The 23,741-nt window shown below is 46.7% G+C and overlaps 2 protein-coding genes across 8 annotated transcripts in view; one reads left to right on the top strand and one right to left on the bottom strand.

The window, feature by feature from the left end:
- LOC135508404 (proenkephalin-A-like) overlaps nt 1-8,854 on the top strand; it is a 45,355-nt gene extending 36,501 nt beyond the window's left edge. Inside the window, exons 3-4 of one of the 2 annotated variants that reach the window (XR_010450791.1) lie at nt 6,571-7,294; nt 8,054-8,854. Coding sequence is in view for 1 of the 2 variants with exons in the window: in XM_064928566.1 (XP_064784638.1) it covers nt 6,571-7,200 (630 nt within the window). In the remaining variant the exon portion in view is untranslated. Of the gene's footprint in view, nt 1-6,570 lie in introns of both variants that reach the window. The other variant, XM_064928566.1, reaches the window with a different exon arrangement.
- Nucleotides 8,855-9,140: 286 nt separating this feature from the next.
- Nucleotides 9,141-23,498, bottom strand: LOC135508403 (zinc finger protein 395-like). 6 transcript variants are annotated; one of them, XM_064928560.1, is made up of 11 exons: nt 23,135-23,498; nt 19,762-19,873; nt 17,657-17,886; nt 16,333-16,553; nt 16,125-16,225; nt 15,666-15,871; nt 15,430-15,530; nt 14,977-15,253; nt 14,654-14,737; nt 11,998-12,116; nt 9,141-11,757 (listed from the first exon to the last, which is right to left on the bottom strand). In XM_064928560.1, the coding sequence occupies exons 3-11, from the start codon at nt 17,849-17,851 to the stop codon at nt 11,646-11,648; spliced, it is 1,416 nt and encodes a 471-aa protein (XP_064784632.1). In that variant the 5' UTR covers nt 17,852-17,886; nt 19,762-19,873; nt 23,135-23,498; the 3' UTR covers nt 9,141-11,645. The 6 variants fall into 6 exon arrangements, with proteins under 6 accessions (XP_064784632.1, XP_064784634.1, XP_064784637.1 ...); XM_064928562.1 differs by lacking the exon at nt 23,135-23,498 and adding an exon at nt 20,377-21,992; XM_064928565.1 differs by lacking the exon at nt 19,762-19,873 and having other exon boundaries at nt 15,666-15,868.
- Between the last annotated feature and the right edge of the window lie 243 nt (nt 23,499-23,741).

A 23,741-nucleotide genomic window follows, 5' to 3' on the forward strand; every position in this document is an offset into this window, starting at 1 on the left:
AAACCAGACCGCCAGTCTCTTAAGCAGTTCACTATGTTGGAGATAATCTTGGAACCCCTGCGGTCAGGGTGAATTCCATCTCTTTAAAAAAGTGTTGGTTGCTCCCACAACAAGTCAAAATTGTCACAAAGGAGACATTCCTGTCTTTGCAGAGTTTCTTCAGGAACTTATTTAGGGCAGCAAGGCGGCTGTAACATTCCGAACCCCTTCTATAGCATGGCAGGGGGCCATAGATGACTGTTCTCTTCCCTGTAAAAACAAGGGTTTTCAAGAGTATTTTGTAGCCCTTCTTCAGTTCCTCAGATTGCCGAAAGCGAATGTCATTAAATCCTACGTGAGTGACAACAGTGTCAATATTAGAGTAGTTAGCTAGAACTCTGGGCAGGAGGGAGTTGATGTCTTGGACACGGGCGCCTGGATGACAGGGAACCTTGGTCAGCCTACAGGATGAAATCTCTCACCATCGAGCTGCCCCCGACAAAGGTGGTTGTGATGGAATCCGATGGGTAAGGAAGAGGGGGAACTGAACAGCCTGCCCCGTGTAGGGGGACGTGTGCTTTGACTCTTGCCAGCCTGACTCGTGCAGGGGGAGGTGGGCTTTGACTCATGCCAGTCTGGCTCGTGCAGGGGGAGGTGTGCTTTGACTCATGCCAGCCTGACTCATGCAGGGGGAGGTGTGCTTTGACTCATGCCAGCCTGCCTCGGGCAGGGGGAGGTGTGCTTTGACTCATGCCAGTCTGACTCGTGCAGGGGGAGGTGGGCTTTGACTCATGCCAGCCTGCCTTGTGCAGGGGGAGGTGTGCTTTGACTCATGCCATTCTGACTCGTGCAGGGGGAGGTGTGCTTTGACTCATGCCAGCCTGACTCATGCAGGGGGAGGTGGGCTTTGACTTATGCCATTCTGACTCGTGCAGGGGGAGGTGGGCTTTGACTCATGACAGCCTGACTCGTGCAGGGGGAGGTGGGCTTTTACTCATGCCAGTCTGACTCGTGCAGGGGGAGGTGTGCTTTGACTCATGCCCTTCTGACTCTTGCAGGGGGAGGTGTGCTTTGACTCATGCCAGCCTGCCTCGTGCAGCGGGAGGTGTGCTTTGACTCATGCCAGTCTGACTCGTGCAGGGGGAGGTGGGCTTTGACTCATGCCAGTCTGCCTCGTGCAGGGGGAGGTGGGCTTTGACTCATGCCAGTCTGACTCGTGCAGGGGGAGTGGTGCTTTGATTCATGCCAGTCTGCCTCGTGCAGGGGAGGTGGGCTTTGACTCATGCCAGCCTGCCTCGTGCAGGGGAGGTGGGATTTGATTCATGCCAGTCTGCCTCGTGCAGGGGGAGGTGTGCTTTGACTCATGCCAGCCTGACTCATGCAGGGGGAGGTGGGCTTTGACTTATGCCATTCTGACTCGTGCAGGGGGAGGTGGGCTTTGACTTATGCCATTCTGACTCGTGCAGGGGGAGGTGGGCTTTGACTCATGCCAGTCTAACTCGAGCAGGGGGGGGGGGTGCTTTGACTCATGCCCGTCTGACCCGTGCAGGGGGAGGTGTGCTTTGACTCATGCCAGTCTGACTCATGCAGGGGGAGGTGTGTTTTGACTCATGCCAGTCTGACTAGTGCAGGGGGAGGTGGGCTTTGACTCATGCCAGCCTGCCACGTGCAGAGGGAGGTGAGATTTGATTCATGAGAGTCTGCCTCGTGCAGGGGGAGGTGTGCTTTGACTCATGCCAGCCTGACTCGTGCAGGGGGAGGTGGGCTTTGACTCATGCCAGTCTGACTCGTGCAGGGAGAGGTGGGCTTTGACTCATGCCAGTCTGACTTGTGCAAGGGGGAGGTGGGCTTTGACTTATGCCAGTCTGACTCGTGCAGGGGGAGGTGGGCTTTGACTCATGCCAGTCTGCCTCGTGCAGCGGGGGGGTGGGCTTTGACTCATGCCAGTCTGTCTCGTGCAGGGGGGGGGTGGGCTTTGACTCATGCCAGCCTGCCTTGTGCAGGGGGAGGTGGGCTTTGACTCATGCCAGTCTGACTCGTGCAGGGGGAGGTGGGCTTTGATTCATGCCAGTCTGCCTCGTGCAGGGGGAGGTGGGCTTTGACTCATGCCAGCCTGCCTCGTGCAGGGGGAGGTGGGATTTGATTCATGCCAGTCTGCCTCGTGCAGGGGGAGGTGTGCTTTGACTCATGCCAGCCTGACTCGTGCAGGGGGAGGTGGGCTTTGACTCATGCCAGTCTGACTCATGCAGGGGGAGGTGTGCTTTGACTCATGCCAGTCTGACTCATGCAGGGGGGGGGGTGGGCTTTGACTCATGCCAGTCTGACTCGTGCAGGGGGGAGGTGGGCTTTGACTTATGCCATTCTGACTCGTGCAGGGGGAGGTGGGCTTTGACTCATGCCAGCCTGACTCGTGCAGGGGGAGGTGGGCTTTGACTCATGCCAGTCTGACTCGTGCAGGGGGAGGTGGGCTTTGACTCATGCCAGTCTGACTCGTGCAGGGGGGGGTGCTTTGACTCATGCCCGTCTGACCCGTGCAGGGGGAGGTGTGCTTTGACTCATGCCAGTCTGACTCATGCAGGGGGAGGTGTGTTTTGACTCATGCCAGTCTGACTAGTGCAGGGGGAGGTGGGCTTTGACTCATGCCAGCCTGCCACTTGCAGAGGGAGGTGAGATTTGATTCATGACAGTCTGCCTTGTGCAGGGGGAGGTGTGCTTTGACTCATGCCAGCCTGACTCGTGCAGGGGGAGGTGGGCTTTGACTCATGCCAGTCTGCCTCGTGCAGGGGGGGGTGGGCTTTGACTCATGCCAGTCTGCCTCGTGCAGGGGGTGGGCTTTGACTCATGCCAGTCTGACTCGTGCAGGGGAGGTGGGCTTTGACTCATGCCAGTCTGACTCGTGCAGGAGGGGGGGTGGGCTTTGACTCATGCCAGTCTGACTCATGCAGGGGGAGGTGTGCTTTGACTCATGCCAGTCTGACTCATGCAGGGGGGGGGGTGGGCTTTGACTCATGCCAGTCTGACTCGTGCAGGGGGAGGTGGGCTTTGACTTATGCCATTCTGACTCGTGCAGGGGAGGTGGGCTTTGACTCATGCCAGCCTGACTCGTGCAGGGGAGGTGGGCTTTGACTCATGCCAGTCTGACTCGTGCAGGGGGAGGTGGGCTTTGACTCATGCCAGTCTGACTCGTGCAGGGGGGTGCTTTGACTCATGCCCGTCTGACCCGTGCAGGGGGAGGTGTGCTTTGACTCATGCCAGTCTGACTCATGCAGGGGAGGTGTGTTTTGACTCATGCCAGTCTGACTAGTGCAGGGGAGGTGGGCTTTGACTCATGCCAGCCTGCCACTTGCAGAGGGAGGTGAGATTTGATTCATGACAGTCTGCCTTGTGCAGGGGAGGTGTGCTTTGACTCATGCCAGCCTGACTCGTGCAGGGGGAGGTGGGCTTTGACTCATGCCAGTCTGCCTCGTGCAGGGGGGGGTGGGCTTTGACTCATGCCAGTCTGCCTCGTGCAGGGGGGGTGGGCTTTGACTCATGCCAGTCTGACTCGTGCAGGGGAGGTGGGCTTTGACTCATGCCAGTCTGACTCGTGCAGGAGGGGGGGTGGGCTTTGACTCATGCCAGTCTGACTCGTGCAGGGGGAGGTGGGCTTTGACTCATGCCAGTCTGACTCGTGCAGTGGGAGGTGTGCTTTGACTCATGCCAGTCTGACTCATGCAGGGGGAGGTGTGCTTTGACTTATGCCCGTCTGACTCGTGCAGGGGGAGGTGGGCTTTGACTCATGCCAGCCTGCCTCGTGCAGGGGGAGGTGTGCTTTGAATCATGCCAGCCTGCCTCGTGCAGGGGGAGGTGGACTTTGACTCATGCCAGCCTGCCTCGTGCAGGTGGAGGTGGGCTTTGATTCATGCCAGCCTGACTCGTGCAGGGGGAGGTGGGCTTTGATTTATGCCAGCCTGACTCACCGTACATGTACCAGTCGCAGCGGATGGTGTCGGAATCCTCTGGAGATGGAGGAGGGCCCAAGACCTTTTTTCCTTTGGTCAGCGACCGGCTGATCGCCAAGGTGCCCCTGATGGCTGCTGGCTGTTGGTGTACTCCCAGAATCAGAGTTGACTCCCAGAGCTGGTATGTCTGCCTCCAGTGGGGCAAAGCTGTTTAATAGCTGGAACTGATCTTCTAGGATATATGGATGTCGGCTAGACTGCCTACCACCCTACCTCCTTCGCCTTGCCAGTGTCCAGTCACCCACTGGCCGCGGTGTTGAGCTTACCATCTGCCCATTGGATCAGGTCAGTACCGCCCAACTCATCGACCCCTTGGCTGTAGAAGGCATTCAGAACTGACATTCTGTGTAACTGGGCTGCATCCAAGTACTTAGAAAGCACATCTTGCTGAGCTAGCAGCTGGAGAATCTCCTCCCTAAGCTGCTTGATGATAATACATTTGAAACAGACAAATATTTTATGTTCATTTATCAGTTCCACTTTATTTTCCTCCTCTTGCGTAGATATAATCTCGAACCTAGCACATGTGAGCCCAGAAGTAGACACAAATATCACTTGTGTTTTGAATCTAGCACCGTTATCTTGCTCTGTTAGCATGATGGCTAACCGCTAACTATTGTTAATTTTTTTTGTGAGAATCCGGGACACAATCTTGCGGCCCCAGACAAAAAAGCTAACCGCGTCTCGGAATCATTAGCTATCAGAACTTCCAATGGTTAAAGATGTTGTTGTTGACATGATTTAAAAACCATGTAATGAAAAAGATTTCATAAAAACAACAGACAGAGTGTAGACAGTAAACTGATCTGTTCCGCGCTCTAATGACCTCTGTTGAGATAAGAGAAAAAAGTGACTGGTAGTAGGATTAACACTCACGGCCAGTTTATTAGGTACACCTGTCTACTACTGGGTTGGCCCTTTGCCTCAGAATTCTTCGGGCATTCTACAAGGTGTCGCAAACGTTCCACAGGTGTCACGCCCTGACCTTAAAGAGCCTTTTTATGTCTCTATTTGGTTTGGTCAGGGTGTGATTTGGGTGGGCATTCTATGTTTTGTTTTCTATGTTTCTTTATTTCTATGTTTTGGTCGGGTATGGTTCTCAATCAGAGACAGCTGTCTATCGTTGTCTCTAACTGGGAATCATACTTAGGTAGCCCTTTTTCCCTCAGTTCAGTGTGGGTAGTTAACTTTGTTTGTGGCATTTAGCCCTGTAAAGGTCACGGTTGTTTCTTTCATTTGTTGGCAACATTTTTAAATTAAATAAAATGTACACTCACCACGCTGCACCTTGGTCTCATTCCGATGACGGCCGTGACAGCAGGGGTGTTAGTCCATGTTGCTGCAGATTGGAAGGCAGTACATTCATGCTGCGAACAGCCCGTTCCATCTCATCCCAAAGATGCTCTATTGGGTTGAGGTCTGGGGAGTAAACTGAACTTGCTGTTATGTTCCAGGCAATGCTTTCCCACTGCTCAATTATCCAGTGTTGGTGATCACATGTCCACTAGAGCAGCTTCGTCTTGTTTTCAACTGATAGGAATGGAACCCAGGGTGGTCGTCTACTACAATAGCCCATCCCTGACAAGGATTTGAGGAGTTGTGCGTTTCCGAGATGCCGTTCTGCACACCACTGTTGTACTGCACCGTTATTTGTCTGTTTGTGGCCCGCCTGTTAGGTTGCACGGTTCTTGCCATTCTCCTTCGACCTCTCTCATCAACGAGCTGTTTTCTCCCACAGGACAGCTGCTGACTGGATGTTATTTGTTTGTCGCATCATTCTCTGGAAACCCTAAACACTGTCGTGTATGAAAAGCCCAGGAGGCCATTTCTGAGATACTGGATCCGGAGTGCCTAGCATCAATGATCATACCACACTCAGTCACTTAGGTCACTGGTTTTGCCCATTCTAATGTTCAATCAAACAGTAACGGAATGCGATACCTGTCTGCCTGCTTTATATAACAAGCCACGGCCACGTGACTCACTGTCTGTAGGAGCGATCCATTTTCGTGAACAGGGTGGTGTACCTAAAAAACTGTCCGGTGAGTGTACACGTAAACAGGGCTAAAAAGTGACTGGTAGCAGGCATAAATAAATACTTCTGGTAATATACTAATAGTATGTCAACAGGAGTAATAGTGACCAGTAGCAAGATAAAAAGATAGATACTAATGGAAATGGCAATCAATGAACAGTAGCATAACGATAGTAGTAAATCAAACCAATAATCATTATTGCAGCAGCGTAGGTGTGAGGGGTGTCTGCGTGTGGGTATAAGTGTGTGGTGTGAGGAATGAGTGTGTGAGTGAGGTTTTTGCGTGTGAGTGAGTGACAGTGAAGGTGTTTGAGTGTTAGTGTGGATGGGCATAGAGTCAGTGTGGATGGGCATAGAGTCAGTGTGGATGGGCATAGAGTCAGTGTGGATGGGCATAGAGTCAGTGTGGATGGGCATAGAGTCAGTGTGGATGGGCATAGAGTTAGTGTGGATGGGGATAAAGTCAGTGTGGATGGGGATAGAGTCAGTGTGGATAGTCTGTGGGAGAGCTGCTCTCTAACGGCCATGTGCTCTGTGTTTCCCTCCCCGTCTCAGGTGTGTCTGGTGGAGTGTGAGGGTAACGTGTCCCCTTCCTTCACTTGGGACATGTGCCGCAAGGCCTCAGCCTCCCCACAGTTACCCTCCCTGCCCATAGGGGGCGCTGCCATGCTGACGCGGGCCCAGAAGGAGGTGGAGGCCATGCTGCCAGAGGAAGAAGAGGAACAGGGGGAAGGGGGGCTGATGTACCCAGTAGCCCTGCAGAGGTTTGACCACGTGGTCCGTGCTCTGGGCATAGACGAGTTGGGCAGTGAGAGCCGGCTAACCGCTGATGTCTACAACTCCCAGCTGCCCCAGGAAATGCAGGAAAGGGACGAGGAAGAGGGGGACGAGGAAGAGGGGGATAACGCGATGGAGAGAGAGCAGGACGGAGCGGCGGGGATAAGTCTGTCGAAGCGCTTCGGGGGGTTCCTGAAGGGAAGGCATGGCTACAGGAAGTTGATGGGCCCCGGGAGGCCCTTGCAGAAGCGCTACGGCGGGTTCATAGGCGTCCGGAAATCTGCCCGCAAGTGGAACAACCAGAAACGGTTCAGTGAGTTCTTGAAGCAATACCTGGGCATGAGCACCCGAGCTAGCAAGTCCTACAACAGCGTCTCCGCTGACATCACCCAACAGAACAAGGTGTAGCAACGCACACGGCAACTGTATCCCTGGCAATGACGCACATGTCGTAACCTAGCAACCCCCAACCCCGCCCTACATATTCAAATCCGTCACCAAGGTGATGATTAAACTTCTGTTCTGAACACAACTCCTCATGAAAATCCACACTGGAGCATTATAGATTCAGTCTTGTATACTGCATTTCCTCATTGATAACAATAACATATTATGAATAAAAGCTAAGAAAATAGTATTAAAAAGACCATGTATATAGCTAAATGGTTAATCAGAGAATCGCATTGGATTAATATTATAGACACACGAACACACTGTATTTGTTTTGCTGTCTATACTGCATCTGTAATGTAACTTTTCAAACCATGTTTGCCTTCATCAATTATGGCTATTATTATTACATAGGCTAATTCAGTGTAAACTTCATGAATTTAAATGACTTACTAGTGAAGTTTCCATGGATTTCCTGAACCAGTACAGTACATGAGAGGGAGCTTGTTTGGTGACCGGGCATGGCACTCTCTTTGTTAGGTTACCCTCTAGTGGCTAACACAAAAATGACTTTCAGATTTCCAATTGAAAATGGCTAAAATATGTTCATGACTATCTTATATAATATATATTATAACACAATCTCAGCATTAGGTTTGTGGATGGCTTGTAACCTATTCACCTCTTTCAGAACTATTCTCCAAACTTGGAACTTTTCAACCCTGGCTACTATAATTTGGAGCAAAACATCACAATTAACTGTTACTACTGTGTAAGACTTAAATGATATATCCATGCTCATGTACCAATGATCTGTTGGCAAAACTAATGTTCTGACTTGAGAATGAACCTTGGCCTGTGTTTTTTGAAGCAGACGCAGATGTCGCCGAGGTCTAATCAATCAGTTCATGTGTTACCCAGCGACAGCAGACATCTGCATAGTGCATGTTTTGACGGTGTTGGAGGTGGAACTGCGTCGGAGCTGTCAAATCTGCGAGCAACTGCTCTTGCCATCATTGTCACCAAGCCACACCCGCCCCACGAGTGTTAGAAGGTAAGAGAAAGTGTAGGCCATGCTTCCCCAACTGGCGGCCCAACAATTCAAATAAAATAATTTAACATAAAAGACAAAAAACAGCAGCAAATCAGCTCCAAGTGATTTAAATTGAGGAAATCTGTTCCAAACTACTCCCACACATAGATGTGATCATATACAAATGTAAGAAACGTTGTTTTAGTCAAACGTTATATCTGTTTGGGCTTCTTGCAGTCTTCAAATTATTTGTAATTATGTTCAGGCCCCCAGACCATCTGCTCAAGAAAAAAGAAAAAAAAACTGCCCACAACTGAATGTAGTAGATGGTCCCTGGTGTAGGCTATAAAGAATTAGTTACTCTTACATTCCAGTGTTCCAACTTGTAACCAAGGCTGCATGGGATTTCTACCTCCGTACAGCCAATGGCAATGTCCGCTTTAGAATGAATGTCAGGAGCCGCTTGTGGAGTTGGCATCTCTGACGTAGTTCCACCTCCAACACCACCAAAACATTGAATAGAGACCCTACTAAAAGTATGAAGAGTGGTCTGAGTTATTACGTGAAACCATTTTGTTGTGCAGTATAAAACCTGTAAATAGCAGAAATTTTACATATCAATAAAGATAGTTTACTATTTGTTTTGTGGCTTGTTATGCAGCAAATGATTCGGTGTCTTGAGGTGTTTTGTTCCAGCGTTCTAGAATGTTCGAGACAATGACATCTTGTATGAATTCCACAATGCTCCATTTATTAAACAAAAAATGTCCACACCAAATGTCTTGTATAATAACAATAAATGTCCTCTTGATCAAATAAAATCTGTATAAATGCAGGCTCACAACTCAACATGGAAAGGTGTATAACTTTACATCTAACTTGAGGCCAAGATTTGAAAAAGGAGAATAAAAACAAGACTACGAGAGACAGGGTTAATCTTTATCAAGCATATTTCAACATCAAAAAGACCAAAACATTCCAGATTCCATATAAAAATAGTGCATCATAATAAAAAATTACTTTATTCAGAGGTCATTTTTTTCTCCAGGTACAATACATACAGGTAACTGCCAAAATAAAGGAAAACACCCGTGTTTTATAGGGTGTTGGACCAGCACAAGCCGCCAGAACAGCGTCAATACACCTTCACATAGATTCTACATGTGTCTGGGATGCGGCACCATTCCATCATTTGGTGTTTTGTTGACGGTGGTGGAAAACGCTGTCTCAGGCGATGCTCTAGAATCTCCCAGAATTATTCAATTGGGTTCAAATCTGGTAACTGAAAGACACACACTTTAAACCCTTTATGCACCTTTAAAGACTCCTCTTTCAACGTCACTGAGATCTCTTCTAGTCATGGTAGCCAAAACAAATTTACTCAAGTGTTTCCATTATTTTGGCAGTTAAGTATAGTTAACACAATATATTTAAAAAAAATTGCTTCTGTGGATTCATTGGCTTACTGCAAGGAAACATGAGTTTCAATAAACAAGCATTCTGGGTTTTAACATATGAAACATCTGTTTATGCAAGTTAATTTACAATAAGTGGCAGAGTGACAAGGCTTTAGGGCCACAATGCAGCATATTCTAGATAAACCCTTCGCCATGTAAATGTTTGACTCAAATCTTGGCACCATATTTTAGTTCTTATTATTGGCACCACGTGGTACATTCCACATCAAACCTGGAACCTCGATAACATAATTCAGTTAGTGTTTCATCAGTACTGAGGCTGGTGCTGGAGTGTTGGATATCCAAGCATATGGCAAATGTATGGAGATTGATTCCTGACTAAATATATTTATACAAAATGGCTCATTTTATTACAACGATGTGAGTAAGAGACAAAAGCTGCCAATGACCTCCATGTTTTAAAGGGAACCAATACTTTCATGTCATGTCCTATTCTGTCATAGTATCTCTTTAATTATAGACTTAGTGCTCTGAAATGATATCAGGTAGCATAACCAAAGCCTATTACGAGGCTATATTATAGACTATTTCTGGTGTAACTAAGAAGACTTTAAGGCATACCAGAAAGGATAGCTACCGTAGCTGCTAACAACAAGGATGAGATACTGGGTCCTTAACTTTAACAGTTGGTTGCATCATGCTCAGAGAAGTGAAAATCAATGTGTATGACATCTGATTGGTCTAAAGTATGTGAATTCATTCCTATATCCCACAACATGGCAATTCTTGGCGGAACATTGTATTTAACACACCTTAGAAAAACGACAAGTTGCAAAATATAGACAACATTGCTGGATTATATAACGAAACAATACAAATTAACATATTCGACATCGCCAAAAAACATGTTTTTGTTCCCTTAAAAAAGCCAAATACATAAAAAAAAAATCTACATACACATTTGCAGGAATAAATGGCTTATGACATTAGACAGGTTGGGCTAATGACTCCCAAATCTGCATTTTACTTCTCCTCCAATCCATTCTCAATGTTTAGGACACAACTTCCTGGTTACCGACGCTTGGTAGATCATGAGCAGTTGGAATCCTATAGGTCAAGGGGGATTCTCTCAACCAATCCGTGCACTATATGCAATTGACAAGAGCTGGTATAAATGAAACTCAATACTTTTTAACAAATAAATGAGCAAGTTGACTGCAACGCTCTTCTCCGACATGGTAACAAGCATTCTATTTACAGGACCTAAGTATTTAGTGAGGCTTCACCTCTGTCACATAGGGCTAGCTCCCTCCTAGTATCACTTTACGTTCTTCTCCTCGTCATCATTCTCCACTGCATGCACAGACAGGAAGCCAAAGCCTGATGGATCGGTTAACCTTTGTATCATACGGATCTGTTCTTGCCCAGGCGTTTGGAAGTTAGGTTAATTTACAGATCAGATGTTCTGCTCAGCGCCTGTCTGGCTCAGGCCCACAATCAGCAACCGGCAGCAAAAGCCTTGTTTCCAAGCCAAGTTATGGACGGCATGATGTCATAGATCTATAGACATCCCCTATATAGCTGCTGGGTATAGAAGAGCTGCTGTTTATAAGTTATAGCCAAAGATTTGGAAGAGAGGATCACACGTTCCACTTCCTTTATAGCCCCTCCCTGGGCAGGAAGACAGGGGAACTGAGATGCAAAACTATGCTTCTGGTAAAGGTCATAGGTTACCAGTCAAAGGTAATTTAGCTGCATGCCCCACGCAGAGTTCACCATGAGCACCAACGCACAAGAACCCGAAGTTGTCAAAGACATGAACAAAATACATAAAACTTTTAGTAAAGTGGTAAAAAGTACAAAAAAAACATTTTTTTTAAAGAAAGAAATAAACATCAACATACATGGTGCTCCACTGGTTGAACCACAGATCTTTCCTCAGTCTTCTCTTGAAGAGGTGACAGCTCTGTCTTTCTTTCTCTCGCTCTTCATCCCTCTCTTCTGTGAGGGGTTCAGTCGAGGAAGCGCTGGCAGGCTTTCTTCCAGCGACAGGCAGTGCACCACTGGTCCCGGTGCTCGATGCCGTACACCTTACGGCACTTCTTCGCCTCGCCACGGATTCTCCTAGAGAGAAGAGTAGGGAGGGAAAGAGAGGGGGGAGGGGAAGTCAATTTACAGTAAATGTAATGAACGGAAATGGAGAGAGAGTCATAAGTAAGGAGATGCATAGATAAGAGTGAGGGAAGACAGAAAAATCAGATCGGCGAGAAGGGAAATTACTGTAGACTCAGATTGACTGAGGCAGATATGAGGCATTCAAATGTTGTCAATAGTGATACATTAGTAATAGTATAAATATCTCACCTTGCGGACCAGTGGCTGCGTTGGGGAGAGGTGCTGACAGGGTGTGTTCTGATGGGGGAACTCTGCTGCTGCAGCCACTGTTCTCCCACACTGACTGACCTCACACGGAACGGCGCACCCTGGTGGACAGAGGGGGAAACAGGTGAGAAGCAGTGCATAGAAAAACAACAGAACATACATATTATGACTGCCTTTGTTATGGGTGATGAAGAGCATAATGTCCTTTCAAAAAGGATTCTTTTCCACGTCTCCTCTCCTTTACCTCCACTGATGGGAAAGGAACTACAGATGAGAGGAGACAAGGACAGCCACTATAAATAAGTGTAAACTCAGTTTTTGGTAATTGGTTAGAGACTACTAACTAATTTTATACAAATAACCCACAACTGAATTGAACATAAATTTCTCAGCTCAACATACAACCCTAAAGGAAAATATATAAAAAATCTGTAAATATCAATAATACTACAGATGGGAACTGAGCGGTGTAGATCAATCTGGTTCAATGCATAATAAATGACAACATACTGCATTTGATGTTGCCATCGCTCACAATACTGCAAGGTCCAGCAAAACAACACTGGTGAAAGTAAGGACAATCGTCATCCACTATTTTAGCATTCATGCGTATTTAGATTACAGGAAACTGAATGATGCATGTTAACTGCTGAAACGGCATCAGCGTTGATTTCTCTTTGTGTGTACTGCTGCAGACTACTGCAGTGGCTTGATCACGCCAGTGTCCACGTGTAGTTACAAATAAATTACCTGCAGTTTCTACTACATATCGATAGGTGGCAGTGTTGTAGCACCAGCTAACGAGACTATGGGCCAGTGGAGACAAAGGCAGCCAGTTCAGCAATGGAAAGAAAATCTGATCAAATCAACAGGGGATTAGCTGGTAAATATCCATGACACTATTGGCAGTATAGAGCAGCTCTGGAGACAGGGCACTAAATCTATCCTAGAAAACAAATGTTATTTTTCCCTGATGGACTGAATTCAATTCTCCAAACACATACTGGCAAAGGCTCTGTATAGGAAATGTTTCTGCAAATATTCCACTTTTAAAAGCAAATATGTCAAAACGCTTGGATATATGGACAATTCTGTGTTTAAAGGGGAAAAATATGTTGAATTCTACCAGCGACAATAGCATATACCTGGACATAGAGAATGAACAGCAGTTGTACAGTAGATTCTTAACTGAGTGTTTAGAAATCAATTATCTACAGGGAATTTCCCTTGAGATTCTCCTATTGGATTCTGCAGTGACGGTTGAGTCCAAGAGCCCCAGGAGTCAGGGTTGTGTTGATTGTCATTTCATTGGTGTAGTCTGTTGTCCTGCTCCTTTACCAACACTTTTCTCTAGGCGCATTCGATTTAGCTCAGCCAGGGTGTGGGATCGGCGGGGTTTGCACATTGGATTTAGCTCAGCCAGGGTGTGGGATCGGAGGGGTTTGCACATTGGATTTAGCTCAGCCAGGGTGTGGGATCGGAGGGGTTTGCACATTGGATTTAGCTCAGCCGGGCTGTGGGATCGGAGGGGTTTGCACATTGGATTTAGCTCAGCCAGGGTGTGGGATCGGAGGGGTTTGCACATTGGATTTAGCTCAGCCAGGTTGTGGGATCGGAGGGGTTTGCACATTGGATTTAGCTCAGCCAGGGTGTGGGATCGGCGGGGTTTGCACATTGGATTTAGCTCAGCCAGGGTGTGGGATCGGCGGGGTTTGCACATTCGATTTAGCTCAGCCAGGGTGTGGGATCGGAGGGGTTTGCACATTGGATTTAGCTCAGCCAGGCTGTGGGATCGGAGGGGTTTGCACATTGGATTTAGCTCAGCCAGGCTGTGGGATCGGAGGGGTTTGCACATTGGATTTAGCTCAGCCAGGCTGTGGGATCGGAGGGGTTTGCACATTGGATTTAGCTCAGCCAGGGTGTGGGATCGGAGGGGTTTGCACATTCGATTTAGCTCAGCCAGGGTGTGGGATCGGAGGGGTTTGCACATTGGATTTAGCTCAGCCGGGCTGTGGGATCGGAGGGGTTTGCACATTGGATTTAGCTCAGCCAGGGTGTGGGATCGGAGGGGTTTGCACATTGGATTTAGCTCAGCCAGGGTGTGGGATCAGAGGGGTTTGCACATTGGATTTAGCTCAGCCAGGGTGTGGGATCGGAGGGGTTTGCACATTGGATTTAGCTCAGCCAGGGTGTGGGATCGGAGGGGTTTGCACATTGGATTTAGCTCAGCCAGGGTGTGGGATCGGAGGGGTTTGCACATTGGATTTAGCTCAGCCAGGGTGTGGGATCGGAGGGGTTTGCACATTGGATTTAGCTCAGCCAGGGTGTGGGATCGGAGGGTTTGCACATTGGATTTAGCTCAGCCAGGTTGTGGGATCGGAGGGGTTTGCACATTGGATTTAGCTCAGCCAGGGTGTGGGATCGGAGGGGTTTGCACATTGGATTTAGCTCAGCCAGGGTGTGGGATCGGAGGGGTTTGCACATTGGATTTAGCTCAGCCAGGGTGTGGGATCGGCGGGGTTTGCACATTGGATTTAGCTCAGCCAGGGTGTGGGATCGGAGGGGTTTGCACATTCGAGACCATTCCTTCAGTCCTAAAGTGCAAACTCTACCCACCCAGTGCTTCAGGCAAGTTTACCTGTCTTGGGTGGAGGGTTGAGGTAGGTGTGGTACAATGGCAGGAGGAGACCGAGACAGGTGGAGCCACCACCTGGACTGGAACCTACAGAGATAAATAAAGTGTTTGATTAATGATTGTGATCATGTAGGATCATTGATTGTAAAATATGAAACAGGCTATATAACCACATACAAAAACAGAGTTTGCAATAGGTGCTCATAGCTTGCTTGTTATATATTTAACTCAAGAAACACATTTGTTTTCCACTTTTCATTCCCGGTGTGCAGAACAGAGATAACTTGGACATGAATAGCAGGGAGGGCAGTTGTCCTAGTGCTTACCTGGTAGGAGTGCTCAGAGTGGACCTGCCAGAAGAAGTCTGGGGTGGAGGGGGCAGACTGGCTGAGCTGGGGGCTCACTTCTGTGGGGGAGTCTCCTCCAGCTCCTGGTCCTACGCCAGCGGGAGAGGGGCTGGAGGTGGAGGTGCAGGCCGGCCATGGGGTGCTGGGGGTGGAGACCCCTAGAGGTCGGGTGAGAGGCCGCGGCTCCCGCTGATGGATCTCTGTGTAGTAGAAGTCCTCCTCGCTGCAGGAGCAACGCTCATGCTCACTGACTTGGCTGAGGGAAAACACGTGGATATACAGTACATAGATTAATGCAACAGTTGTTTTCTTGTGCCACTATTACTGCTAGTAGAAGCGCTGTCACATCATCTGATAATAAAAGTTAAGACTTTATAATGTCAACGGCCGCCATTTTTGCACCAAAGATCAGTCTCATCCCTAGACACTTACCCCAGGTGCAGGGTACGGATGTGACGTTTAATCCCAACGACAGACTTCAGAATCTTCCCACAGTTTGGCCACAGACACCTGTAGGCCACCTTCACTGAGTTCTGAGAGGAAACAAGTTCACAGGTAAGCAAGGCTGATGGAACATTAAATCAAGAACAAGTAGCTGATATGTGACAGAATTTACTGGCCACATTGGTCAATTTTAGCAAGTCTGTCCCTGTCACTACCCAACTCACCCTGCGTTTCCGTGGTGCTGGCTCATCAAACAGCACCTGCTCCATGTCCAATCCCTCATCAGGGGGCATGGACAGGCTGTGACCCTCTGTTTCTGTGATTGGTGGAGAGGGAGCCGGGCTTCCGTAGCCATGGTCACAGCTCCAGTAGCCACTACTTCCGCTGTCTGAGAGTTCCCCGCCTCCACACTCCATACCAGCAGAACCTGCTGTACACATACACACATTAGTAACTTATCCAGAAGTCACTTACAGTGCATACATTTTCGTACTGGAACCCTATGGGAATCGAACCTGCAATCGTGGCGTTGCAAGCAATATGCTCTACCAACTGAGAGACACACACACACACACACACACACACACACACCCCTTACTAGTGCTGCAATGGTTGACAAAAACTGGGAGAGAACTGGATTGATTGAGCTTATCACTCAATCAATTATTCTGTCAATGATTTACCTATGACTGTGTCTTTCTGAGGAGGGCTCGGGACCAGAGGGCTGCAGGACAGGCTGGTCAGAACCAGGGCTGCCATCATCTCATCCATAGTCTCCGCACTCCTGTAGCAGGGAGAACGATAAGGTATATAGAGAGAGACACACACAATGACAGGGGAATGCATACCCTGCTCCAGTTAACACACAAATGACATCCACACTACACTAACCTCCTGGGCACGTCGATGCAGGAGGACATTTGGTGTGGTCTGCCTGTGCCTTGTGTCGTAGTAGAAGGTGGAGGCGGTACGGTGGGGCAGGTCCATACGTCCTCTAGTTTCCTCAGGACATGCTGTCCCAGGACAGGCAGTAGGACGGCCACCTCATTATCCACATGGTTGTGTTGCTCCACTATCCCTGTGCACTCACGCCCTCCACACAACACATACACCTAAAGAGAGAGGGAGAGGTTAACGACAGAGGTGTAATTGAGGGAGGAAATAGGAGGGAGTGATATGGATGGAGGGAGAGAGACAGAGAGAGTCCTAAACAGAGGAGTACAGTGGCAGAATACCTGACCCCTGTGACTGACCCAAAATCCTTGACTACGTACAGACTCAGCGAGCATAGCCTTGCTATTGAGAGGTCGTTATAGGCAGACCTGGCTCTCAAGAGAAGACAGGATATGTGCCCATTGTCAACAAAATTGGTGGAAACTGAGCTGCACTTCCTAACCTGTATGACCACAGACACATATTTCCCTCAGATCACACAGACCCATAAAGAATGAGAACTTGACAAGGAATATCCACAAGCGTTTCAAGGTTCATTGTCTTTACTTGCAAACTCCAAAATAAAGAGGAACGGCCATGTAGAAATCAGGAGTGATATACCCAACTCAACATGAGGCAATGTCACATTAATAATGTACTGACTCTGGGTAAAGGTCACAGTCAACACATGTCCATAATAACAATGCTCCCATGAATAGTCAATACTATATTGCAGTTAAGTACACCACATATTCAGTAGGAATTATTTGTATAGTGTCCACACTATAACAAAATCCAACATTGATAAGCTCCCATATCGGTTTGGCAAAATACCACAATGTGCAAATCATAGCAGCAAGATGTGGCCCGTTGCCATGAGAAGACGGCAATCAATGTTTACTGTTAATTTCTAATAGTTTTTTGTTGACGTTGTTAAATGATCCTCTCACTTTTGTTTATTTTACTTGCATTGGCAATGTAAACATATTTCCCATGCCAATAAAGCCCCTTTGAATTGAGAGAGAGCAAGAAAGAGCAAGAGAGAGTGTGATAGAGATGTACAACGATTCAGAGAGAGATGTACAATGACAAGTCAAAAAGAACAAGTCAGGGTTAGTGCAAAGATAGGGGGAGCGTAAGAGAGACCGATATAAAAAGACAGACAGCGATACTTTGAGGAAAGAGATAATTAATTAAAACAATCTGAATTTGAATTAGAGAGTGACAGAGATTGTCGGTGTTCTCTCAAGCATGACATGTAACATAAGAATGTCTCCCTCACCTTCTGTCCTGGAAGTAGTTTGTTGTTGAACCTGCTGAGATGCTGTGGCCCTGGTGATCCCATGGTTGGGCCCCCCACACCCCCCTCGGGGTCCCCATGACCCCCTGTCTCCAGTGTGCTCTCCATGGAGGGGCAGGAGGTACACACCAACGCCCCTAATGGGGAACGCTTCCCCAGACGACTCTTAGGTAACATGGTTGGCAGTAACACTGTCTGTAGACTCAGAAGATCTATTGGGAACACAGACAGAGACAGACAGACGAAACAGGAGTAGAGTTTGGGTTTAGTTACTGTAGTAGGAGAGTACTGATCCTGCCTCAGAAATCATGCTGTGTCTCTCTGGTTGTCATTGGTATCCATTTTAAAAGATCTTAGAAGTGCGCATGTTACACTTAATCTCTTTTACAGTCAAATGCCATTGCAGGGGCAATGAGGATTGAGAAATTGACCATCTGCTTTCAACACATTACAGAAAAAAATAAAATAGGTGTGCTCACTTTACGATTGTATTTCATGTTTTGAAGCTCTATAAAGTTAACTTTATTGACAGAGTCATATCCATACAGATGCATGTGTGGATGACAGCTCAGCCATTCTGCCATGAATGTTGATGGTTGATTAAGAGTGTGGGGAGGGCACTCCTGAAAGCTAATCAATTACATAATTGGTCATCATCAGCACATGAATGAACACCTATCTTAGATCAAAATCTACCCCCTCCCCACCTAAACGCTCTTGGTTGAAATTGCATCAGATGACCATATTCCCCAACCCTATTAGATAAAAACACATCTGACACCAAATCAGTGGGTAGGAGGTGACTTCTTTCTACACCATCCAACTATATACTATGGTGTGTGGTGGCTTGGGATCAGCTGGCTTCCGCAGATAGAGTTACAACACAAATATTTACCCATGACCTATTTTGGAGTCCTTCTCTATTTCGGACACTTGAGACATTTTACCAGATGCTCCTATCCAGAGAAACGTACAGTAGTGAGTGCATACATTTGAACTTATTCATACTTGTCCCCTGTGGGAAAAACCCCCACAACCCTGGCATTGCAAGCGCCATGCTCTACCACCTGCGGGCCATGCTCTACCACCTGCGGGCCATGCTCTACCACCTGCGGGCAATGCTCTACCACCTGAGGGCCATGCTCTACCACCTGAGGGCCATGCTCTACCACCTGAGGGCCATGCTCTACCACCTGAGGGCCATGCTCTACCACCTGAGGGCCATGCTCTACCACCTGAGGGCCATGCTCTACCACCTGAGCCACAAGGTTTGCCTTGACCTTTAGAGAGCTCATTGCTGGTTAAACCTCCTACACACAGAGCTAAAGTTAGCTGACATTCAACATCCCAATGGAATGTGTAGGCCTGACTTAAGATACTATTACCATTACACAACAGTAGCCTGTGAATAGAATCTTCAAACCAGAAATATATTAATTCCAAAAGAGTGCCCTACTAATGACTCTTCATTTGTTAAAGTTGTTCCAAGTTACATGTTCAAAAATAAATGATTATGACAAAATGCTTTGTATTTACTCTGCACAGGAAATGCGATAGAGACAGGGCTTCAATAATAGTCTCCAATAATTTGAGGTAAGGGATTCTCCAAAAACATTCTCCCAATAATGAATTAACTCTTCTTCTGCAAAATGATTCTACCTCTAATCCCATGAACTCATTCTAGCATCAATCCCCCTGCCGTTCTCCCGTAGTCAATAGAAACATTCCGATGGGCATCAGTATAAGGACGTCATCACGATAACTGATGCAATTCTGGAAACCAGAGAGCAAGACACAGTGAGTCACCCCTTCTAGAAAATATAGAAGAACAATTTACAGTTGGGAAAGATTTAGGGTGGACCAGATTTGCTCTGTTGAGTATTCACGGTCCATCATATCCTGTAATACCGATTAAAAACACATCAAAGAGAGAAGGGAAGAAGTGTGTGTGTGTGTGCATAAGCAACAACAATGCCACCAGAGAAGCCAAAGGCTGAGTATGAAAGAGAGAAGGGGGAGGTAAGGTTCTCTCCATCCCCTCCTTGATTCCAGTAATGTTTGACTCACTGGTGTAATGATGAACCAACCTGATGGTAACAGAATTTCCTTTGATTTCACAACATTGGCCCTCTGTAACAGTAGCTCGCTGCTGTACGTAGAGGCATACAATGGGCAATAGTCACAGGTGGCACTGGAACTCTATACCAGGAATACAGGGGAAAGGGGATACCTCGTCAGTTTCACAACTGAATGCAATTCAGATGAACCATCAAACAGGAAAAGCGTCAATATAGGACTAAGAATGAATCCTACTACACCGGCGCTGACGGATATGGTAGGGCTTGCAAACTATTACAGACTACAAAGAGAATCCCAGCCTCGAGCCTACCAGATGGGCTAAATGCCTTTAATGCTCGCTTCGAGGCAAGCAACACTGAATCATGCATGAGAGCAAAAGCTGTTCTGGGTGACTGTGGGATCACACTCTCCGTAGCCGACATTCACAAGGCGGGGCCAGATGGATTATCAGGATGTTTACTCAAAGCATGCGCGGACCACCTGGCAAGTGACTTCACTGACATTGTCAACCTCTCCCCGGCCGAGTCTGTAATACCCACACGTTTCAAGCAGACCACCATAGTCCCTGTGCCCAAGAAAGCGAAGGTAACCTTCCTAAATGACAACTACCCAGTAGCACTCACGTCTGTAGCTATGAAGTGCTTTAAAAGGCTGGTCTTGGCTCACATCAACACCGTCATCCCGGAAACACTAGACTCACAAACTCACATACCGCCCCAACAGATGATGCAACCTCAATCGCACTCCATACCGCCATTTCCCACCTGGACAAAAGGAACACCTATGTGAGAATGCTGTTCATTGACTACAGCTTAGTGTAACACCATCCTGCCCACAAAGCTCATCACTAAGCTAAGGACCCTGGGACTAAACACCTCCCTCTGCAACTGGATTGCTGCACAACTATTTACAGGTCTCTGCAGATGTTTGATTGGGTTCAAGTTCAGGCTGGACCACTCAAGAACATTCAGAGATTTGTGCCAAAGCCACTCCTGCGTTGTCTTGGCTGTTTGCTTAGGGTCATTGTCCTGTTGGAAGGTGAACCGTCGCACCAGTCTGAGGTCCTGAGTGCTCTGGCGCAGGTTCATCAAATATCTCCATACTTTGCTCTGTTCACCTTTTCTTCGATCCGACTCATCTCCCAGTCCCTGCCTCTGAAAAACATCCCCACAGCACGATGCTGATACCACCATGCTTCACCCTTGGGATGGTGCCAGGTTTCCTCCAGATGTGAAGCTTGGCATTCAGGCCAAAGAGTTCACGCTTGGTTTCATCAGACCAGAGAATCTTGTTTCTCATGGTCAAATTCCTTTAGGGGCCTTTTGGCAAACTCTAAGCGGGCTGTCGTGTGCCTTTTACTGAGGAGTGGCTTCCGTCAGGCCACTCTACCATAAAGACCTGATTGGTGGAGTGCTGCAGAGATGGTTGTCCTTCTGGAAGGTTCTCCATCTCCAGAGGAACTCTGAAGCTCTATCAGAGTGACAATTGGGTTCCTTGTCACCACCCTGACAAAGGCCTTTCTCCCACGATTGCTCAGTTTGGCCGGGCGGCCAGCTCTAGGAAAAGTCTTGGTGGTTCAAACTTTCTCCATTTAAGACTGATGGAGGCCGCTGTGTTCTTGGGGACCTTCAATCCTGCAGAATGTTTTGGGTACCCTTCCCCAGATCTGTGCCTCAACATAATCCTGTCTCGGAGCTCTACGGACAATTCCTTCAACCTCATGGCTTGGTTTTTCTCTGACGTGCACTGTCAACTGTGGGACCTTATATAGACACGTGTGTGCCTTTCCAAATCATGTCCAATCAATTGAATTTACCACAGGTGGACTCCAATGAAGTTGTAGAAACATCGTGGATGACCAATGGAAACAGGATGCACTTGAGCTCAATTTTGAGTCTCATAACAAAGGGTCTGAATACTTATGTAAATAAGACGTATTGTTTTGTTGTTGACATTTCTAAATATCTATTTTGGGTTTGTAATGACAGGGTATTGTGTGTAGATGGATTAAAATAAATAAAAAGTTATTTTAGAATAAGGCTGTAACGTAACAAAATGTGGAAAAAGTCAAGGGGTCTGAATACTTCCCGAATGCAATGTATTTTACACACATGCCTTTTATTCTCCTCCATAAGTAAAAGCAAGAAATGCATCACCTATGCCTCTTCTGCCATTCATTCCTATATAGCACCACAGTGGAGGTGTCATAATACCCATAAAACCTGGTGGTCAAACAGGGAAGTGGTTCTAATCATTTTCCCACCATTATTTTTTCCCATAGGAGATTTTAGAAACACATAAAATAAGGACTGTATTTCGTATAGGCTTACCCTATACGTGCTGTTTTGATAACCATGTAAATCTCTCTCGGACAAGGTGACAAATATTTGACTGCATTTACCCAGATTCAAAAATGCTAATTAGGTCAAAATAGACATCATGCAAAACTACAAATCCCTGCAAGCTCCTGCGCCTCATCTCTAGCTGACACCTTTGCTAACAGCTAACACAGCCATTGTTTTAAGTGTTTCTAAAATCCACTATGGGAAATATGAATGGTGGGAAAACGATTGGAACCATATCCCTGTTTGACCACTAGGTTATGGGTATTATGACTCACTGTGGTACTCGAAGACTGGTTTGGATTTCTCCCTGACCAAAATAGCTGCCATTCTCAGAACATTCTAGAACTTGAGGGTCTATGACATAGCTGTCCATCCCCTTATCGGTAGAAAGTAGTATAACAACGCATGCCCGCACCAAAACTGTCAATTTCGCTTACCAAAAATAGACCATGAAAACACCATCATTGCAGGAAAATTATCACTACGACACTTAATGTAGATGATTTAGTGTAATGCATAATTAATTTTTAATTCGTTTGATTTTATAATTTTGTTTCTTATGTTTACTGGTTTCCCAATAATAGGATAATGTTGGATGTTGTTTTAAACTAAATTAGTTATAAGGTTGTCACAAAGGATCTATGCACACAATATATTTTAGGATGCAAAACATCACGTTTACAGCCTATATTATGCAGCTCATGCTTTGTAATAAAAATGTAATGTAAGGCATTGATTGCTTCATTGAACAATTACTGATAGCCCACAAATAACAAGCGTCTGCATTGACTGGGTCCTAATATTATTTGCAACTTCACAGTTGATAAACATGGTCATGTAAAAAGTAGCCTCAATGCATTTTGCAGCGTTAAGAACATGTTTTTCCCCTTCATGTTTACAATACAAATATGCACTTAAAACCCAAACCTTATATGCTGCATAAGGAATCTACTAACATGTTGAAAAGCATGCATCCCAAACAGCACGTTTCCTTGAGAAAACCCTTCCAAAGTTTCAATGGGTACAGTGCACTTACCTCTGCCAATATTCAACACACCAGCTTCCTTAAAGCTCGCTTTAACCGGCTGTAACTTGAAATGCTGTTTTCCCTGCCTGAAAAAGGGTTGTATGCTGGTTATATCCAAACCCGGTATGGGTTAAGGGGCAGGATTGGAATGGAGTTTTTCTTCTCCGAAAACATTATCAAGTAAATACCATACATACACGGTACTCGGACGTAAATAACCGTCTACTTTACATATTTGAATCAACTGAATAGATACATCAGTGGCAGTTAAACAGTTTTAGCGTGAAAATATAGCTGTAGGTGTCGAGTTTTGTTAAAAAGGAATGAAATACACGTCCGGGTTTTCTTTAATCTGTTTTCAGCGGGTTTTCAGGTCTTGTAGTAAACAAGATAACCATGTGGTAAGGATGTCAGCGTTCATTGGTCAAACCCTGTTTTTCTAGACACACGCCCCACAAAGCTCACTTGTTTACAGTAGCTTGAATTTGGGCTTGTTTGAGTGGAGCTCACAATGGACGTACAGTAACTCAACTAGGTTACATTGTTGTATGCTTGCTGCAGAAAGCAAACAGCTACATTGAAAGTTGCAACGTTGCTCATCATTTCAGTGCAAGTT

This window comes from Oncorhynchus masou, chromosome 21 (genome assembly GCF_036934945.1).
Source record: "Oncorhynchus masou masou isolate Uvic2021 chromosome 21, UVic_Omas_1.1, whole genome shotgun sequence".
NCBI classification, from domain to species: Eukaryota; Metazoa; Chordata; class Actinopteri; order Salmoniformes; family Salmonidae; genus Oncorhynchus; species Oncorhynchus masou.

Excerpts from the sequence above, each read along its gene's own strand:
- LOC135508403 (XM_064928559.1), bottom strand. The coding sequence starts at position 17,851 with ATGTTACCTAAGAGTCGTCTGGGGAAGCGTTCCCCATTAGGGGCGTTG. Across the intron at positions 16,226-16,332 it reads TGCATCGACGTGCCCAGGAG|GAGTGCGGAGACTATGGATG; the intron begins GTTAGTGTAGTG and ends TCCCTGCTACAG. Across the intron at positions 15,531-15,665 it reads CAGCACCACGGAAACGCAGG|AACTCAGTGAAGGTGGCCTA; the intron begins GTGAGTTGGGTA and ends GTTTCCTCTCAG.